Here is a 14,382-nt window from a genome sequence, read left to right on the forward strand (position 1 = left end):
TGCTATGAAGATAATAAATCGCGTAAAATAATAACATCGAGGAGAGGGACTATTTTAATAGACCTTAGGTATTAAAAAATTGTAACATACACTTCATAACTTTCATATAATTATATAATTTTATAATTTTTTTTTTCTAACCTTCCTCTTGATCTACCCTGTTTCTGGAAACATTTTTTACAACAGTGATGAGTTCTTGTAATATTTCAAATAAAGCTAAGCAATGTTTATTTTCATGGTATTTAATAAGTTGGAGTGAGTGGCACAGAATTTTCAGATGCTATCTTCATGCAAAATTAATACAAATAATCATACAATGCTTTCTGTATTTATTTGAAATAGTAAGAGCCCTTTCTATGTGAAAAAAGGAAAGTGCTATTGTCATGAAATTGCCTGTCTAATCTGAGGATCCTTGCCCCACCCCCGACAGCAGTAACTGTTTCAGTACCACTGCCTCCCTCCCAAACATTGAAGAGGTTAAAATGTACATAGACCTTCTTTTACTTGCAAGTAATTTACTAAGATGATTTGCTGAATGTGATTGTTTTTAATGTATTTGCAGGTGCAAAAGCAAAATAGTTATTTTACAATCAGGAGGTTATATTTCTTAATCACTGTGGAAACATTGATGGATGGACCAATGCATTTTTATCAACTTGGTAAGTTGCCTGTACCTTTATATTGTAAGAAGAGTAGTACTGCTAATTTTTCACTAACACTCCTCCTGAGTTACTGAAGTAAGATACCATCATCTTATTATAGAACTCTCCCTGGAATAATTCACAGAATCAAGAATCTAGTGTATTATATTCTACATACTCCATTCTATACATAAAACATGATTTTCCCATAAGAAATAAATGCTTTGAAACAGCATACTGCAGTCTGCCTCTCTAAATGTCCAGTGAACTCTTAGCTGGATGTTTTGTTTTTCATTTCTTGTTCTAATTTTTTTCAGGACTCCTTAGTTTGTGGATTAGCAGGCACAACAAACATTGTTGGCTGAGCTGTAGTTGTAGTGAGAAACTGTTTTGATAGGATCATTTGATTCTGTAAAAAGGATAAGATGGTAAAGAAGATTCCCCATTCAGTTTACAGACCATCTTTATTTCTCCCATCTTAATTTCCCTATTTTTTTTGGTCTAAAATTTTTTTTTTCTTGTCTGTGTCTCTTACATAAGAGTATAACCTGCAAAATTTTGCAACTCTCCAACTATCTTTGCTAAACATGTTTGTTGAAACAAAGTTCTGAGGCAGTTTGAACCCCAGATGAACAGAATTTGATTTCGATAGGGGGGAGGCACTGAAAAATCACAAATATGGACAGAATAGAAAAACATTTATGTCAATAGGAAATACATCAGCAAGACAGCTGACACATGTGAGGTGGCTGGCATAACAGAGAATGGCAAAAGACTGTTTGCTTCTCCTAATCCGAAGGGCTTGCTCCAAGGAAGTGTGTCGTTACTAGAGTCTGTGCACTGACACTATGTTTCTATAATGGGAATAGCCTTAATGTGCTAAAGGCTGTGTGCCTCATGGGAGAAGGGAGAATTCCTGCCACAAATGATTACAAATCTGAGCTTGTGTTCAGGTAAAGAATAATAACTGTTAAAGTATTGCTTTGTTATTCATACCCACTGGATGTTTCTTCCAGATAGGTGATTTGTTACTATATGGCAAGAAACCAGTTGTTCTACTTTTAACTGCGCTTCTCTAAGAGGATGTTTATTATTCAGTAATAACATAGAAGAACAAGTGCAAAAGGAAGATGTACGCGAGAGGATGTCTGTGGTTTGAATGGCAAAATGGAGCTTGAGAGAGATGAGTTTTCTGTCTTGTGGAAATATGAGTTTGCTGCACGTGCAACTCAAGTGAGCTGCTTAATCTCTCTGCATCTAATTTCAGAAGGGATGCTGGGAGCATAGTTTAATATTTGTGAGACAGATGTCCGAAGATCCAGATTTATAAGAGATACTTGGCTAAGTATCCATCCCAAATGATTTCAACAAACTTAGGTGCCCAAGAGTATTTTTGTGTGCTTCTGTGTGTGCCCACTGCTAATTAAAGGGCCATTTTTAAGGGACTTCTTTGCAGCCATAAAGATTCAGTGCAGATATCTCTTTAATTAAGTAGGAGGTTTTTCCTTTCTTCTTGCAGTACTCTCTGCAAAAGTAGACAAGGATCATAAAATAACTGCATTAATCCATTAGGAAATTCTCCCAGTGTGTCTGGGACAGGACAGTTCCCACTAACTCGCTACTATTCTGAATCCCCTGTACTTTACCAGGAATATTTATTCTGGTACTATGTTTCACATAGTCGGGGGTTGGACCAGATGACCTCTGGAGGTCCTTTCCAACCTCAACCATTCTGTGATACTCCTGTCCTATCCATTATTTGTAGATTTCCATAAAGATTGTTTTAATTTTTTATGAGGTATGTCCCAGATTTCTTTTCTCTTTTCATGGTCATTCATACTGTGGCACATCTTGTTGACATGTCAAGTAGTTCTGTTATATTATTTGTCATAGTGTGGCACCTGAGTACCTCAGTTGTGGACCAGAGTGCTACTGTGTTGCTGTACAAATGTGAAGTAAAAGACATTCCTCGTGCTATAGAAGTTACCATTCTAAGTGAGATGAGGAGAATAAAAGAACATGTTAAGGCAGTATTGATCAGCACAGTTCAACAGAGTTAGCAGGCTAACGGTGTTTTGGGTATTGTTATATTTTTGGGTAGAGGGTTTAGGTATCAAGACAAAAGAGAGTTCATGCAGAAGGGCTCTAGGGAAAATAATGAAGTTATTTTGCACGTATTTCCATGGCGTCTAAAGTGTGAGAAAAAGCATGCATGTTTAAAATTAAACTAATAACTTCTTTGGCTGACTGAGTATGGGAGTCAGTGTCTCATCAGTAGGAAGACAGACCACAGAATGCCTTTAAAATAAGGACAGGAAGTTTGTATTTGTTGCACTTGGCAAGCAGAAAGGAGCTAAAGGATCTTGAGAAAAAAATTAGAAGGGTCACAACAATAATTTCAAGAGTGTCTTGAAGCAATATGCTGAATGACAGGCTGAATGGGGCCTTAATCATGCCCTGTGACAGGAGAAGAAGTGTTGTAGCATCTGTTTGTGGTTTTTTCCTCTTCTTTTGCCGGCAGAGAATAGAGTTAAACTGTAGAGTTAAACATCCACAGGGAAATGTTACAGAAACAGGACACAGTGGGAGTTACAGAGTAGAGCCTGAAATAGGGAGTTATAGGAGTTAGCTGACAATAATGTTCTTCAAGCAGTAATAGCATCTTTTTGCAGACCAGTTTTAAGATTCTTGTCATGACTTAAAATGGCGTTTAATAGACAGAGTGAGCTACCTGAAATATAGTCAGGTAGAGTCAGAAAATTCTGACTCAAAAATAGAGTCAGAATCCTCTAAGACAATATTTGATTGATAAGAACATCTTAAGTATGTTTATTCACACTGAGTCTTGAACCTCATGTGGCAGGGATCAGCATAAGCCTGAACCACAGTGTACTTGTCAAAGAACTAGCTCCTAGGAGCCTCAGATTAATGACAGAGGTTGGAAGGGGACATCCCATACTCTGGGGAAGGAGGGAAGGGTAGAGGAAAGTAGGAGGAAGATGATGTGAAAGAAAGAAACAGTTCCACTGAGGGAATACCGAGTATTGTCTCTAGTTGTTGCAAATTAATATTGCCAATAGTAAGCTAATAATCAGATATTGTGGACATACAAATGCATTAATACATAGTTTCATTTTCCAGTGTACATCAGCGTTCTGTGTACAGCTTGTTGCAGCTTGCCTGGTAAGAGTTCTTACTGTCTTTCAAATGCTTTTCCTAAGACAGTTCAAAAAACTTGCATATTCTCACCAAAGCATCATTTTAAAACTTCATGCTTTTTGAAGAAAGAACTTGATAGAAATACAACGCAGGAGGACAGTCCTTTGCATTGTTGTTTCTATTGTGCTAAACTCTGTTCTATGGTTGCTTTATTTTGGGGCAAATTTTGGGCTGCTCTAATTGGGTTTATTGATTAGAATTGTTGTAATCTCACATTTGTTTGCCATTCATATTGGTGGGTTGTTTGTTTTTTGGCTTTTTTTTTTTCCCTTTCTAGAAAGATTTCTGGGAGGGCCACCTCTCAACCTACAAATGGAATCTTGCAATTTTCAGCACATTTTGTCCTGGCAGGCAAAAAGTGATCCAACTGTGCCAACATACTATCGTGTGCTGTACACTCACCACAGGCAAGTCTCATTTGATAAGATGCAAATTTTACTTTTAATGTTTATAGACTCAAAATACTAAGGGTGGGGTTTTCTTGTTTGTTTGTCTGTTTTTCCACTCAGAAATGCTTTCCCCTACCCCCCAATGCTTTCTTGTATCAGAGAATCCAGATAGATTATTTTGATCTTTTTTAACTTGTTTTTATTTACAGGAACTGGAAGACTGCTAAACAATGTTCAAATATTACACAACTCTCCTGTAATTTGACAGATGATTTTGAAGAGTTTTCCAGTCCGTATTCTGCATTGGTTCAGAGCTTCATAGGAACTGAAGTATTCAATTCTTCTGTACTTCATTTTGTGCCATATCTTGACAGTAAGTTCTCTGCACATTTTAGTAGTTTTTAGTCATAGCTGTTGTATAAATTATATTCTGCTACCTTTACAGTAAGACACTGCAAAGTAACTTGGTCAGTAGCTTACTCCTTTATCTAAGAGAATATGAATTTGTATATAATCTATCACATATCAGTTACAAGACATAGAATATTTAGACAGCTTTCTAAAATTAGTGGCTACAGTAGTTCTGATAAATGGACAAGGCTCTGCTTTTGAAATAAAATATATAATATAGAGGAAATAGTGTCACGTCAAGCATTGACAAGCACAAAGTAAAAATCTCTTAAGTGCATAAGATACATAAAAAAACCCCCAAAAACATTGTTTTTATGTCTTCAAGTAGTCAATGTTAAGAGTTAAAGAAATACCATGTTTGCACTAGGTGTAGGGGAAGAGATTTACTTGTTTGTTCATCAGCCTGCTCTTTTCCCTTTCCTTGCTGAAAGAAGACTGTTATTATCTGTGACTTTTTCTAATGCTAGAGGTAGCTTCACCCCTAGTTGTGCTTAGTATTCAGTTTTGAAGTAACAGAGACAGAGGTTGAGGAACGGTTGGAGGACTATGGAAGAGAAATAGGTCATTTTACCTGTGAATTCAGCATAGAGGTAGCCACTGCTGTGTCCACTTACAGTCTCAGAAATGATGAAAAATTGGAGGGCATGGAGAGAATAGTCATAAGGATAACTGAAGAGTTTGAGAACATCCCTCTGAGGTGGAGGCCTTCAGTCTTTCAGCAGTCAGTTTAATAACAAGAAGGATCAGAAGGTGCATTGACCACTAGTTAATATGATGGCAAGCTTCTTCAGTCTTGTAAACAAAGCATAACAACATGCCCTGACTGGAAGCTGAAGCTAGGTAAATTTTAGCTAGGAACAAGAGGCATATTTTGAATTGACCACTGGAACAAACTGTCAGGTGCTCTGGCTGATTGTCCATCACTGGCAACTTGTAAATTGAAACTGGATGTTTCGCTAGTGGTTCTCTAATTCAAACCGTAAGCAATTGAGTGAAGTCATGTTTTCCAGGGCATGGGACATAGATGAACCCTGTAGTCCTGTTTTGTTTTACAGTGCCTGAATAGGAAAGAATCAATATTCCGAGATATTTCCCTACTGGATGTAGTTGATACCTACCTTCAAATACCTATGGTGGAATCTCACTCCCGTTGACAGATGGATTGAGCAAAGACAGAAAGGCTTCATAACAAAGAGCCAGGAGAACAACCACATTTGACTATAACCAGATTTAAGCTAATGTTTATTTGTAACTTAAAACAAAAGATGAGAAAGGAGTAAGTGTGCAACCCTTTGAGTAGGACATGCTTTCCTGTTTGAGAGTAGATGGAAGCTCACATTTGTTCCAAGTATTAAACTTTTTTTTTTTTCCTTTCTACCCTGTTTCAGGAACAGAAGTAGTTAGCAAATGTATATTGCTTTTTTTGAATTTTGGAGAGGTTGGCAAACCAGTCTCCACCTTGATCAAAATGTACGTGCTTCTGGAAGAGAAAAAAGTGAAATGCAAACTCTAAATTTTCATTGTTTTTTCTCCCACAATGTACTATGCAGAAATGGAGAATTATGGAGATAGTTTGTTCTCACACCATTTACCAACATTCCTACTTCTTTCCTGTGTTGGAGGAAAGAAGATCTTGGGCTTGATTCGCTACAGAAGTTCCTCTGATCTTGATGGATGTGTAGTTTTGGAGAGAGGAGAGAGTTAGTGTGCATGGCTCTTCAACCTCCTATGTGTTCTGAGGACCTGAACTTGAGAGATTACTTTGAACTCAATGGAAGTCTCACAGAAGTGTAACTACGTTTTGCTAGGTCCTCTGTTTTAGTTTTAGAGTTTTTAGTCTTTGGAGCTGTCAAGTTTAGACCTATAGCCTTCCTTGCAGCCAGTATGAATATGTGCAGGGCTACACACCACTGAATTTCTGCAGATTCCTTCCAGAGAGTGACTAGAAGATGATGACGAGCAAGAAAGTAATCAGCTTTTCCTATACATTAACCTCAGCTTTCCTCTCAAATAGATAAAAAGCTCACATCTCTGTGGAGCTGAAGCAAAGCCTTTGTCACCTTTCTGCTTCTTCTCTCCCCTCCACTGCTTTCTGTTTTTAAAGTCTAGTCATGTGGGAAAAGATTGACTGTAGAACTTAAAAGTGGCAAGGCCTTGTGGATTTACAGCAGTGACATACTCGGGAATCTGATTAGTCAGCTATATATCCATCACCAAAATAGAATTGGTACTGAATACATAGTGTATATTTTTTCCATCTTTTTTTCTCTTTCTTTTTTTTCAATAGCATGCCTGGGACCACCAGAAGTTAATATCAGTTCCTGTCTAAACTGCATAAATGTCACCATAAAGCTGCCAGCTTCTCACCTCAGAAAAAATGACAAGCTACTGTCTTTAATTGATATATATGAAGAGCTTGATTATGATATAACACTGAAAACACTTGATACAGAGCATAAGGTAAAGAACTTCTTGTTTTATTTGTGCTTTAGGGGAGAAATACAGAAAGACATTATTAAAATGGCCGTGATGGTTGGCAGATTCACAGAAGCAAATATGTGAACAGAAGATACTTAGAAGAAAACAAAGAGAATGGCCAACATAATCTTAGCTTCCTTTTACTGCAGAGAAGCAGGCCTGGAAGAGGAATACTACTTGTCCTATATCCTCACTTGAAATAAAGCACAGGACATTGGCTCAAGTGATTATTTTCTGGGAAGACAAGGGAAAGACAGTGTAGCAGAAACTACTAGCAGGTGTATGTACAGCTGACAGGAAAATATGTTTAGAAAGCAGTTCAGTAGTTTTCTGTCAAACTGGAAAAATGTATCCAGTTAGTTTCTGAAACAACCTATTCTGGGTCTGGTACTATTTAATTTTTTTTTTTTTCGTATTCTGAAATAGAGAGGTAGATAGGCATGATTAGAACTGAAAATGATCCTCACAAAATGGAGAAATAATCTTAAAATAATAGGAGATAATTCAATAAGGACCAGTGCAAGGCATAACACTTAAGAATAATCGTCTGTGTAATAAGTAGAGTGGTAACAGCTACACAGGCAGCAGTTTTGCCAGAAAGGATGAGAGCATTCTATAATATTAGAAGCTAAACATGACTGGCATGTTGCTGAGAGATAAAAAGATCATATTTTTACATACTCAGTACTTGTAAAGCCCACCTACCCCGCACCAGTCTGGGGTTCAGAAAAGGCACAGACCAGTTGAGCAGGATCCAAAAAGGAACAGTGAGGACTGTGGGGCATCCTGACACGACCTGCAAGGAAATGCTGGAATAATAGGGGATGGCTTAGTGTAAGCAAGCAAAGCACAGTTAGAGGCCAGAGTCTCTGAGTATGTAAACACTTACTACAGAAAAGGAGGAAATAACCCATTCACTGTGACCAAAAACAGTGAAGTGAATTTGGCGGTTGTGCAGACTTCAGGTTAAACATCAAGAGACATTAATACCTGGGCTGGCAAAGCACTGGAATAAGTTGCCTAACTAGAGCGTGGACTGCCTGTACTGGAAGTTTTGAACAGCAGGTCAGACTGTTGGGAATTTAATCTGTCTAACTCATTCTGCTATGAGTCACAGAAGAAGCACCACAACTTGCCTGCCATGGATATTTTTCCCCTGCTTTCTGAATCAGAATATCACTTGCAGTTTCAAATCTGTACAATCTGTGAGGCTACTTCAAGGGGACATACAGTGACCAACAGTTGGAGACAGAAGGCAATTTATCTTTGATAATACAATATTTCACAAACAGGCATAACATAGGCATCGTGACATCAGCTAGAACTAGAGATGAAGCAGTTGTCTAGGTAAACCGCTGAGTTACTGTGTCAGTTTTTGCAGTTTCACACATGCTACTGCGTTTCTCTGAAATAGCCATAATGTTTTATCAGTGGCTGGGGATCTCTTTTTAGGCAAATAGCTAACTTTAACACATTGTCTTTCATGGCAGAGGCCACGTGAGAAAACCACTGAAGAAATTTTTAATACTGTCATTGAAGAATTATATCCAAACAGAAATTACTGTGTGTCTGTTATGGTCACTGCATCTCTAAACAAACGTTCCATCCCATCAGCCTGGAAATGTATAACTACAGACTCTGTAGCTCAACAAGGTAACTGTGCTGTGGTGCAGGAATGGATTGTCTGACTTGATTATGTGCAAGTGTTTTCTCTTTACGTAGGAAGATTAACAAGTCAATTAATCCTAAAAATAATGAGAGAGAAAGTACCTTCCAAGTAATAAACATAAGTGAAATATAAAACCCCATCCGCTTTGGGGCTACAAATCTATTGTTAATCCTGTGAGCCATACAAGTCTCCACTAACTGCATAAATAGTTATCAAGGATGGTGTAATTTCTTTTTTAATTCCTGAATCTAATTTGAGATTTGGTCTTGTTTTGACTTTGGACCAGGTGACCTCCAGAGGTCCCTTTTAACCAAAATTGTTCTGTGATTCTAAATAGCTGTTCTGAATGTGAAATATGAAATGTGGTCATTGGAAACTTCATTCATGTATGTTTGTTTGTTTTGGTTTTTTCACTTGCAGATTATCATACAGTTGCAATCGCAGTTGCTGTATGTTTTTCACTAATGTTAGCTGGTGCCCTGAAGTGTGTGCATGCAGGAGGTTATATTCTTCAGAAAAAATCACTTCCATATATCTTGGTATGTAATAATTCTCATGTTTAACCTTCCTGGTTGGGAGGAGGAAGTTTACCATCTGAAATTTCTAATCCTGTGCATTAGGTAGAAGTTATGTAAGTACATGCAGTGCTTTAATTTGCAGTTTACCTATGTCAAAGATAGTCTATAGGCTGCTAAATCTTGTCTGTTCTGCAGAACAAATACTCAATATTTTTCAAAACCATTTCTTGCTACTTCTGTGACAAGTTACTAACAGACATAGCAATGTGATCATCCCACCCTACTCGGTGCTTGTCAGGCCGCACCTGGAGTACTGTGTCCAGTTCTGGGCCCCACAGCCCAAGAAAGATGCGGACTAACTGGAGAGACTCCAGAGGAGGGCCACAAAGATGAGCAAAGGGATGGAGAACCTGCCCTGTGAGGAAAGACTGAAGGAGTTAGGTCTTTTCTCCCTGGAGAAGAGAAGGCTCAGGGCATACCTCATTACAGTATTCCAGTACTTGAAGAGCGGCTACAAACAGGACAGAGGCTCTCAAGACAACAGGCAGTGGGTACAAGTTGCACCACGAGAGGTTTCATCTTGACAGAAGAAAGACATTTTTTACAGTGAGAACAATCACTGGAACAACCTCCCCAAGGATGTGGTAGAGTCCCCATTACTGGAGGTTTTCTATATGCGGTTGGACAGGGTGCTAGGTAATCTCATCTAGGCTGCCTCTCCCATGAAAGGTTGGACCAGATGATCTTTCGAGGTCCATTCTGAGCTGGGCTGTTCTATGATTCTATGAAGGGGAGACCCCCCCCCAAAGTAATTTTAAATGAACTCTTTATGGTACACAGAAGCAGGCTAGGTCCTACAGCAGAACACCCAGCGTAGGAGAATTAACCCCTTGCCCTTTGAAAATTACCTTATATGTAAATCCTTCCTGCAGCAGACAAATTTCTTCTGCTATCTGAACAAGGGCAGTAACTCCAAAACAAAAAACCTACTCTAGTTCTTAGGTGAAGTGCATAGGGACAAGACCCGTTCTCCACCAAGAAGGGTGCTCTGAAAACATTCAGGAGCAAAGTGTATCCATTGCTCCTTAGCAAAGCAGTTTCTGGCACATTTTGCCTCCGTTATTTCACCTTGCGGCATTGTACTCCTCTCTAAGAACAAAACCAATTACCCCTATAGTGTTTTTCCATTTATTACACCAAAAACCAGAGCATTCCCTGAAGATTTGAGGATAGTTTAGCCAGGTCCCTGGTTGCTGGAGTTTAAAGGCATTTTGAGAGATCCTACTACTGAAAGCAAATATTTTAAACTTGCCTTCAAGGTCTCTTCTTTATCACATTTCCATAGGAAAGCAAGCTGAAAAGACAAAAGGTAGCTTTAAGACCCAGTTGGGTATGGGCATATTGTTCCTGTAGTGATGCATAAAAATGGCCTAGAGTTGGGAGTTTGGGCCTCATTAACCCCAAAAGGTGAGCCAGTTACTTAGGCACATCTGGAGAAGAAGAGAGTCACTGTTAGTGCTCTAAGACTTTTTTTTTCCCTAAAGCTATGCTTCGTGGTTGTTGTCCACAAATGGAGTCAAGGACAGCATGTGAGAATTGCTAAAAGTAAAAGTTTAGCAGCCTTGTAGGAACAAGATCTGGATATTTGTTGTGTGTGAGATCATTTCCAACAACTAAGAACTTACTCTCAATTCACCTCAGCAAGGAGACAAAGGACAGACCATCAAAGACCTTGGTAGAGATGAGACACTGCTTTGAGGAAGCAGTTTTTAAAGCACGTTGTTTCTCAGGTTTCCTGAGTCTGCTTTGTAACATCAACAGTAGCTTCTCAGTCAAAGGAAAAATCCTCTTTACTGAAATCAGATGTACCTTGCAGCTCCCCGACCTTCCAGTTTCACGTGTATCTCATACCATAGATTGGGATGCAGTTATGTGCAGATACGTCCCTGCCAGAAAAGTATCCTAGTTGTTAGTTCCAGAACTGCTACTAGCAAGTTCAGGATCATTTCTCTGGGTAGCCTGATGTCTGTCTTCCTTCTCCAGTCTCAGTAATGGTTGATTACTGTATTCTGTTATAAACAGGCATTAGTGAAAAGGATGCCTGATAGTGGAAAACTTAGTAGGAAAAAAAGGGTATTTATATGCAAGTTATCTCTGCCAGAATCTAGAGCTGGCATAGTGTCTTAGAAACTAACTCCTGGACCAGGCTGTCATAATCTACCCGAATATTGGAGCTGGATGAAAACAAAAAGCAAAGGAAAAGAAACAATATAGCTCTGAAAGAACCCTTACTTGGGGTGGGGGTAGGGGGGAGGATGGGCACATACACAAGGCAAACAGTACCTGCATCACCTTCCAAATGCAAAGCTATTCTCAGTAGTCACATATAGTGATTGGCAAAAAAGTCCATGATTAAGGAAAGAGTACTTAAGGAAGAAAGAAAGGTAATGGTAATATATCACTCAAATTTTTCCACTATTTTGAATAAAATAATATTTCTTTGACTTTTTTTGCGATCAATGTCATGTTTTAGCACTTGAGGAAGCCAGTCCCGAGTCAGCTGATTTTTTATTTTAATAGAGAAGAGGCTGAACTGCCACTAAATTTCAAGCAAAAATAACAAGATTCCTGGGACTTGTTTCTATCCATCTTCATTTGCTTTCTTTTTTTTTTTAATAGTTTCTGACTTCTTTTACATTTAATTCTATGGGGTTTTTCAGCATTAATATTTTCCATTTTCTACAAATGTATCCAGAGCAGATTGGTATCAGCTTTTTCTAAGACATTTTTCCTCATGTTTCTGTCCTTTGCTATGTCATTACCTTCATATCCTTAAGACTGCTGAACATGACTTTGCCAAGTAGTGTCTAAGGTTCATTTTTTTTTGTTGTCAACATTTTCCCCCAATGCTTTGAATATTCAATAATCCTCAGAAGTGCAGAGTAGACTGAGAAAATGGGACTTAGGATGTTATATAGTTCATTGCTTCAAATGGTACATTTCTAAAGGACATTAAAATTGATCATCCATGTAAGGCTTCTCTTTTGCGTGGTAACTGCAAGAGCTAATAGAGCGTTGCAAGACACACCTCAGATTTAAGATGTATTTCTAAAATAAGCTTTTAGTCTTGGAAAGATATCTCAAAAATTAGAATTAAAATATTTCATACCTGACACTGCTTGGCACTAGTGTCATTTCTTTGAGGTTGTCCAATGCTGTGTGCCTTGATTTGTAGTGAAGGCTGTCATATTTACAGGAATGGAGACAAGAGAACAATCCTAGATGCCCTGAACTCTGCAGAAAAAGCCAAAAATGTGGCACAGAAGGAATCATTTGTTTGACGACCTCATGATTGGGGGTATTTTTTTCATATTTTTCTATGCGTGTGTGCAAATGTGGTTGATTTCTTTTAATTCACTTTGCTCTTTTAGGTATCCATCAGGACGTTAGCCTATTCACCTTGGACGTTTGAATCTGAAGAAATAGCCTCTGTAGAGATCATTTACAAAGAGGTTAAAAAAAAGGCAAATGAATCCAGTGGTGGTGTCAGTGATGAAGATGACAGTGATGACAGTGACAGTGATGCCATAAGTAATCATGACTATACAAGGCGTGATATCATAAGTAGAGTGCCTTATTCCTCTGACAGGCCAAATGTATTTGTGCAGTACTCTACAAACAGTACATATGACGACAGCAGCAGCCAGGCAAGTGAAAATCCAGACGCTGACCCAGAAGATTTTGAAGAGCCTGAGATGGACATTGAAGAAGACAAAGATGCAAGTAGCAAGTTACTTAATCCTTTCTCTGAGATAAATTGTAACTATTCTTCTAGGCAAAGGAACAGTGCTTGCTTTACCATTAACTTAAAAACTGTGCTGTTGGGAGCCTCTGAAGAGAATGCGGAGAGTTCTGCAGCTCTTCTTTCTTCCCGGGAAGATGCAGTTCTTCTTCCCAGGCAATGTACTCATGCTTTTGAATCAATACTCCTGGATGATACAGAAAGTGAGCAGAAACCACACTGTCATAACGGCTCTCATGAATGGCAAAATTCCTCTCATTCTTCTGATGAAAGTGACTCATCAGATTCAGATATGGACCAAAAAACTGAATACATAAGAAGATGAATAAGTGAGAATCACTATTATTTTATAACATACAAATTGATATTGACCAACTTTATTTCTGGACTCAACCTACAGATCATGTCTTTCTCTCTTTTTAACATTCCGTGAGTGTATGCCTGAACACTGAAAATATGCAACACTCATTTTTTAACAAATAATTCTCTCATCTCTCCAGGTTGTTCCAGGTATGGTTCAGGTTGGATTATCCACAGAGAAACAAAAATGACTGTTCGGATGCAGCAGAAAGAGTAGTTACTTCATTTTGCAGTTTGATAGTGAATTATACCTTTTAGGTGTTACAAAGGTTTTCTATAAGTCAAGTGAGAAGTTAGTTTGTAGTACAGGGAGTTGTGAGTGGCTGGTCTCTCAACCAGACCACTTTTTTAATTTGAAAGGACTCTGCCATTATTCTTTAGCTCTGTTGATGGATTACTCTGAAACCTGTTTTGCTGGATGGATTGCTGTATTCAAGTCAGTGAACTGATTTCTACATTTGTGCAGAGAAAGATGATCAAGTGAAATAATGGGGGCAGAGATAAGAATGCTCAGCTTTCACAGTAAGGATAACCTTTTTGTATCAAGGCATTAAATACACTTTTTAATAACTTTTAAAATATAATTTTGTGCAATTATTGAATACCACACTTTTTAAAAATCTTTTTATGCCATGTAAGTGTTACTGCAGTGTACAGTTATACTTTAACATTTGTGCTTCATAAAAAGAAAATGTTTCTTATCCCTGTCTGAATTTTTACCGTGGCTCCTACATGCCTTTGAAAAGCGATGTGAGTTAGCCTGCTAAGAATTTACTCCTTATGGGAAGGCTTTTAGGTATCACACAGCTGAAAAAACAACTTTTTTTCACCTTGTGTTGAGCTGCTTTGGTGCTACTTTTCTGCCCACAAGCAGTTTCTGGCTGCCGTTGTTTGG

At 38.3% G+C, this 14,382-nt stretch overlaps 1 protein-coding gene across 1 annotated transcript; it reads left to right on the plus strand.

Moving 5' to 3' along the window:
- Positions 1-4,172: 4,172 nt before the first annotated feature.
- Positions 4,173-14,177, plus strand: IFNAR2 (interferon alpha and beta receptor subunit 2). The gene is made up of 6 exons (XM_075494836.1): positions 4,173-4,267; positions 4,459-4,622; positions 6,948-7,120; positions 8,629-8,791; positions 9,228-9,346; positions 12,757-14,177. Exons 1-6 carry the CDS (start codon positions 4,173-4,175, stop codon positions 13,450-13,452), a joined length of 1,410 nt encoding a protein of 469 aa, XP_075350951.1. The 3' UTR covers positions 13,453-14,177.
- Positions 14,178-14,382: the final 205 nt, after the last annotated feature.

This window comes from Mycteria americana, chromosome 1 (assembly GCF_035582795.1).
Source record: "Mycteria americana isolate JAX WOST 10 ecotype Jacksonville Zoo and Gardens chromosome 1, USCA_MyAme_1.0, whole genome shotgun sequence".
Lineage (NCBI taxonomy): Eukaryota > Metazoa > Chordata > Aves > Ciconiiformes > Ciconiidae > Mycteria > Mycteria americana.

What these genes read in the sequence shown, in the direction of transcription:
- IFNAR2 (XM_075494836.1), top strand. Translation starts at nt 4,173, where the DNA reads ATGGAATCTTGCAATTTTCAGCACATTTTGTCCTGGCAGGCAAAAAGT. An exon ending in TTTTGTGCCATATCTTGACA is followed by an intron (nt 4,623 to 6,947) that starts GTAAGTTCTCTG and finishes TTTTTTCAATAG; the next exon opens with CATGCCTGGGACCACCAGAA. An exon ending in CACTTGATACAGAGCATAAG is followed by an intron (nt 7,121 to 8,628) that starts GTAAAGAACTTC and finishes CTTTCATGGCAG; the next exon opens with AGGCCACGTGAGAAAACCAC.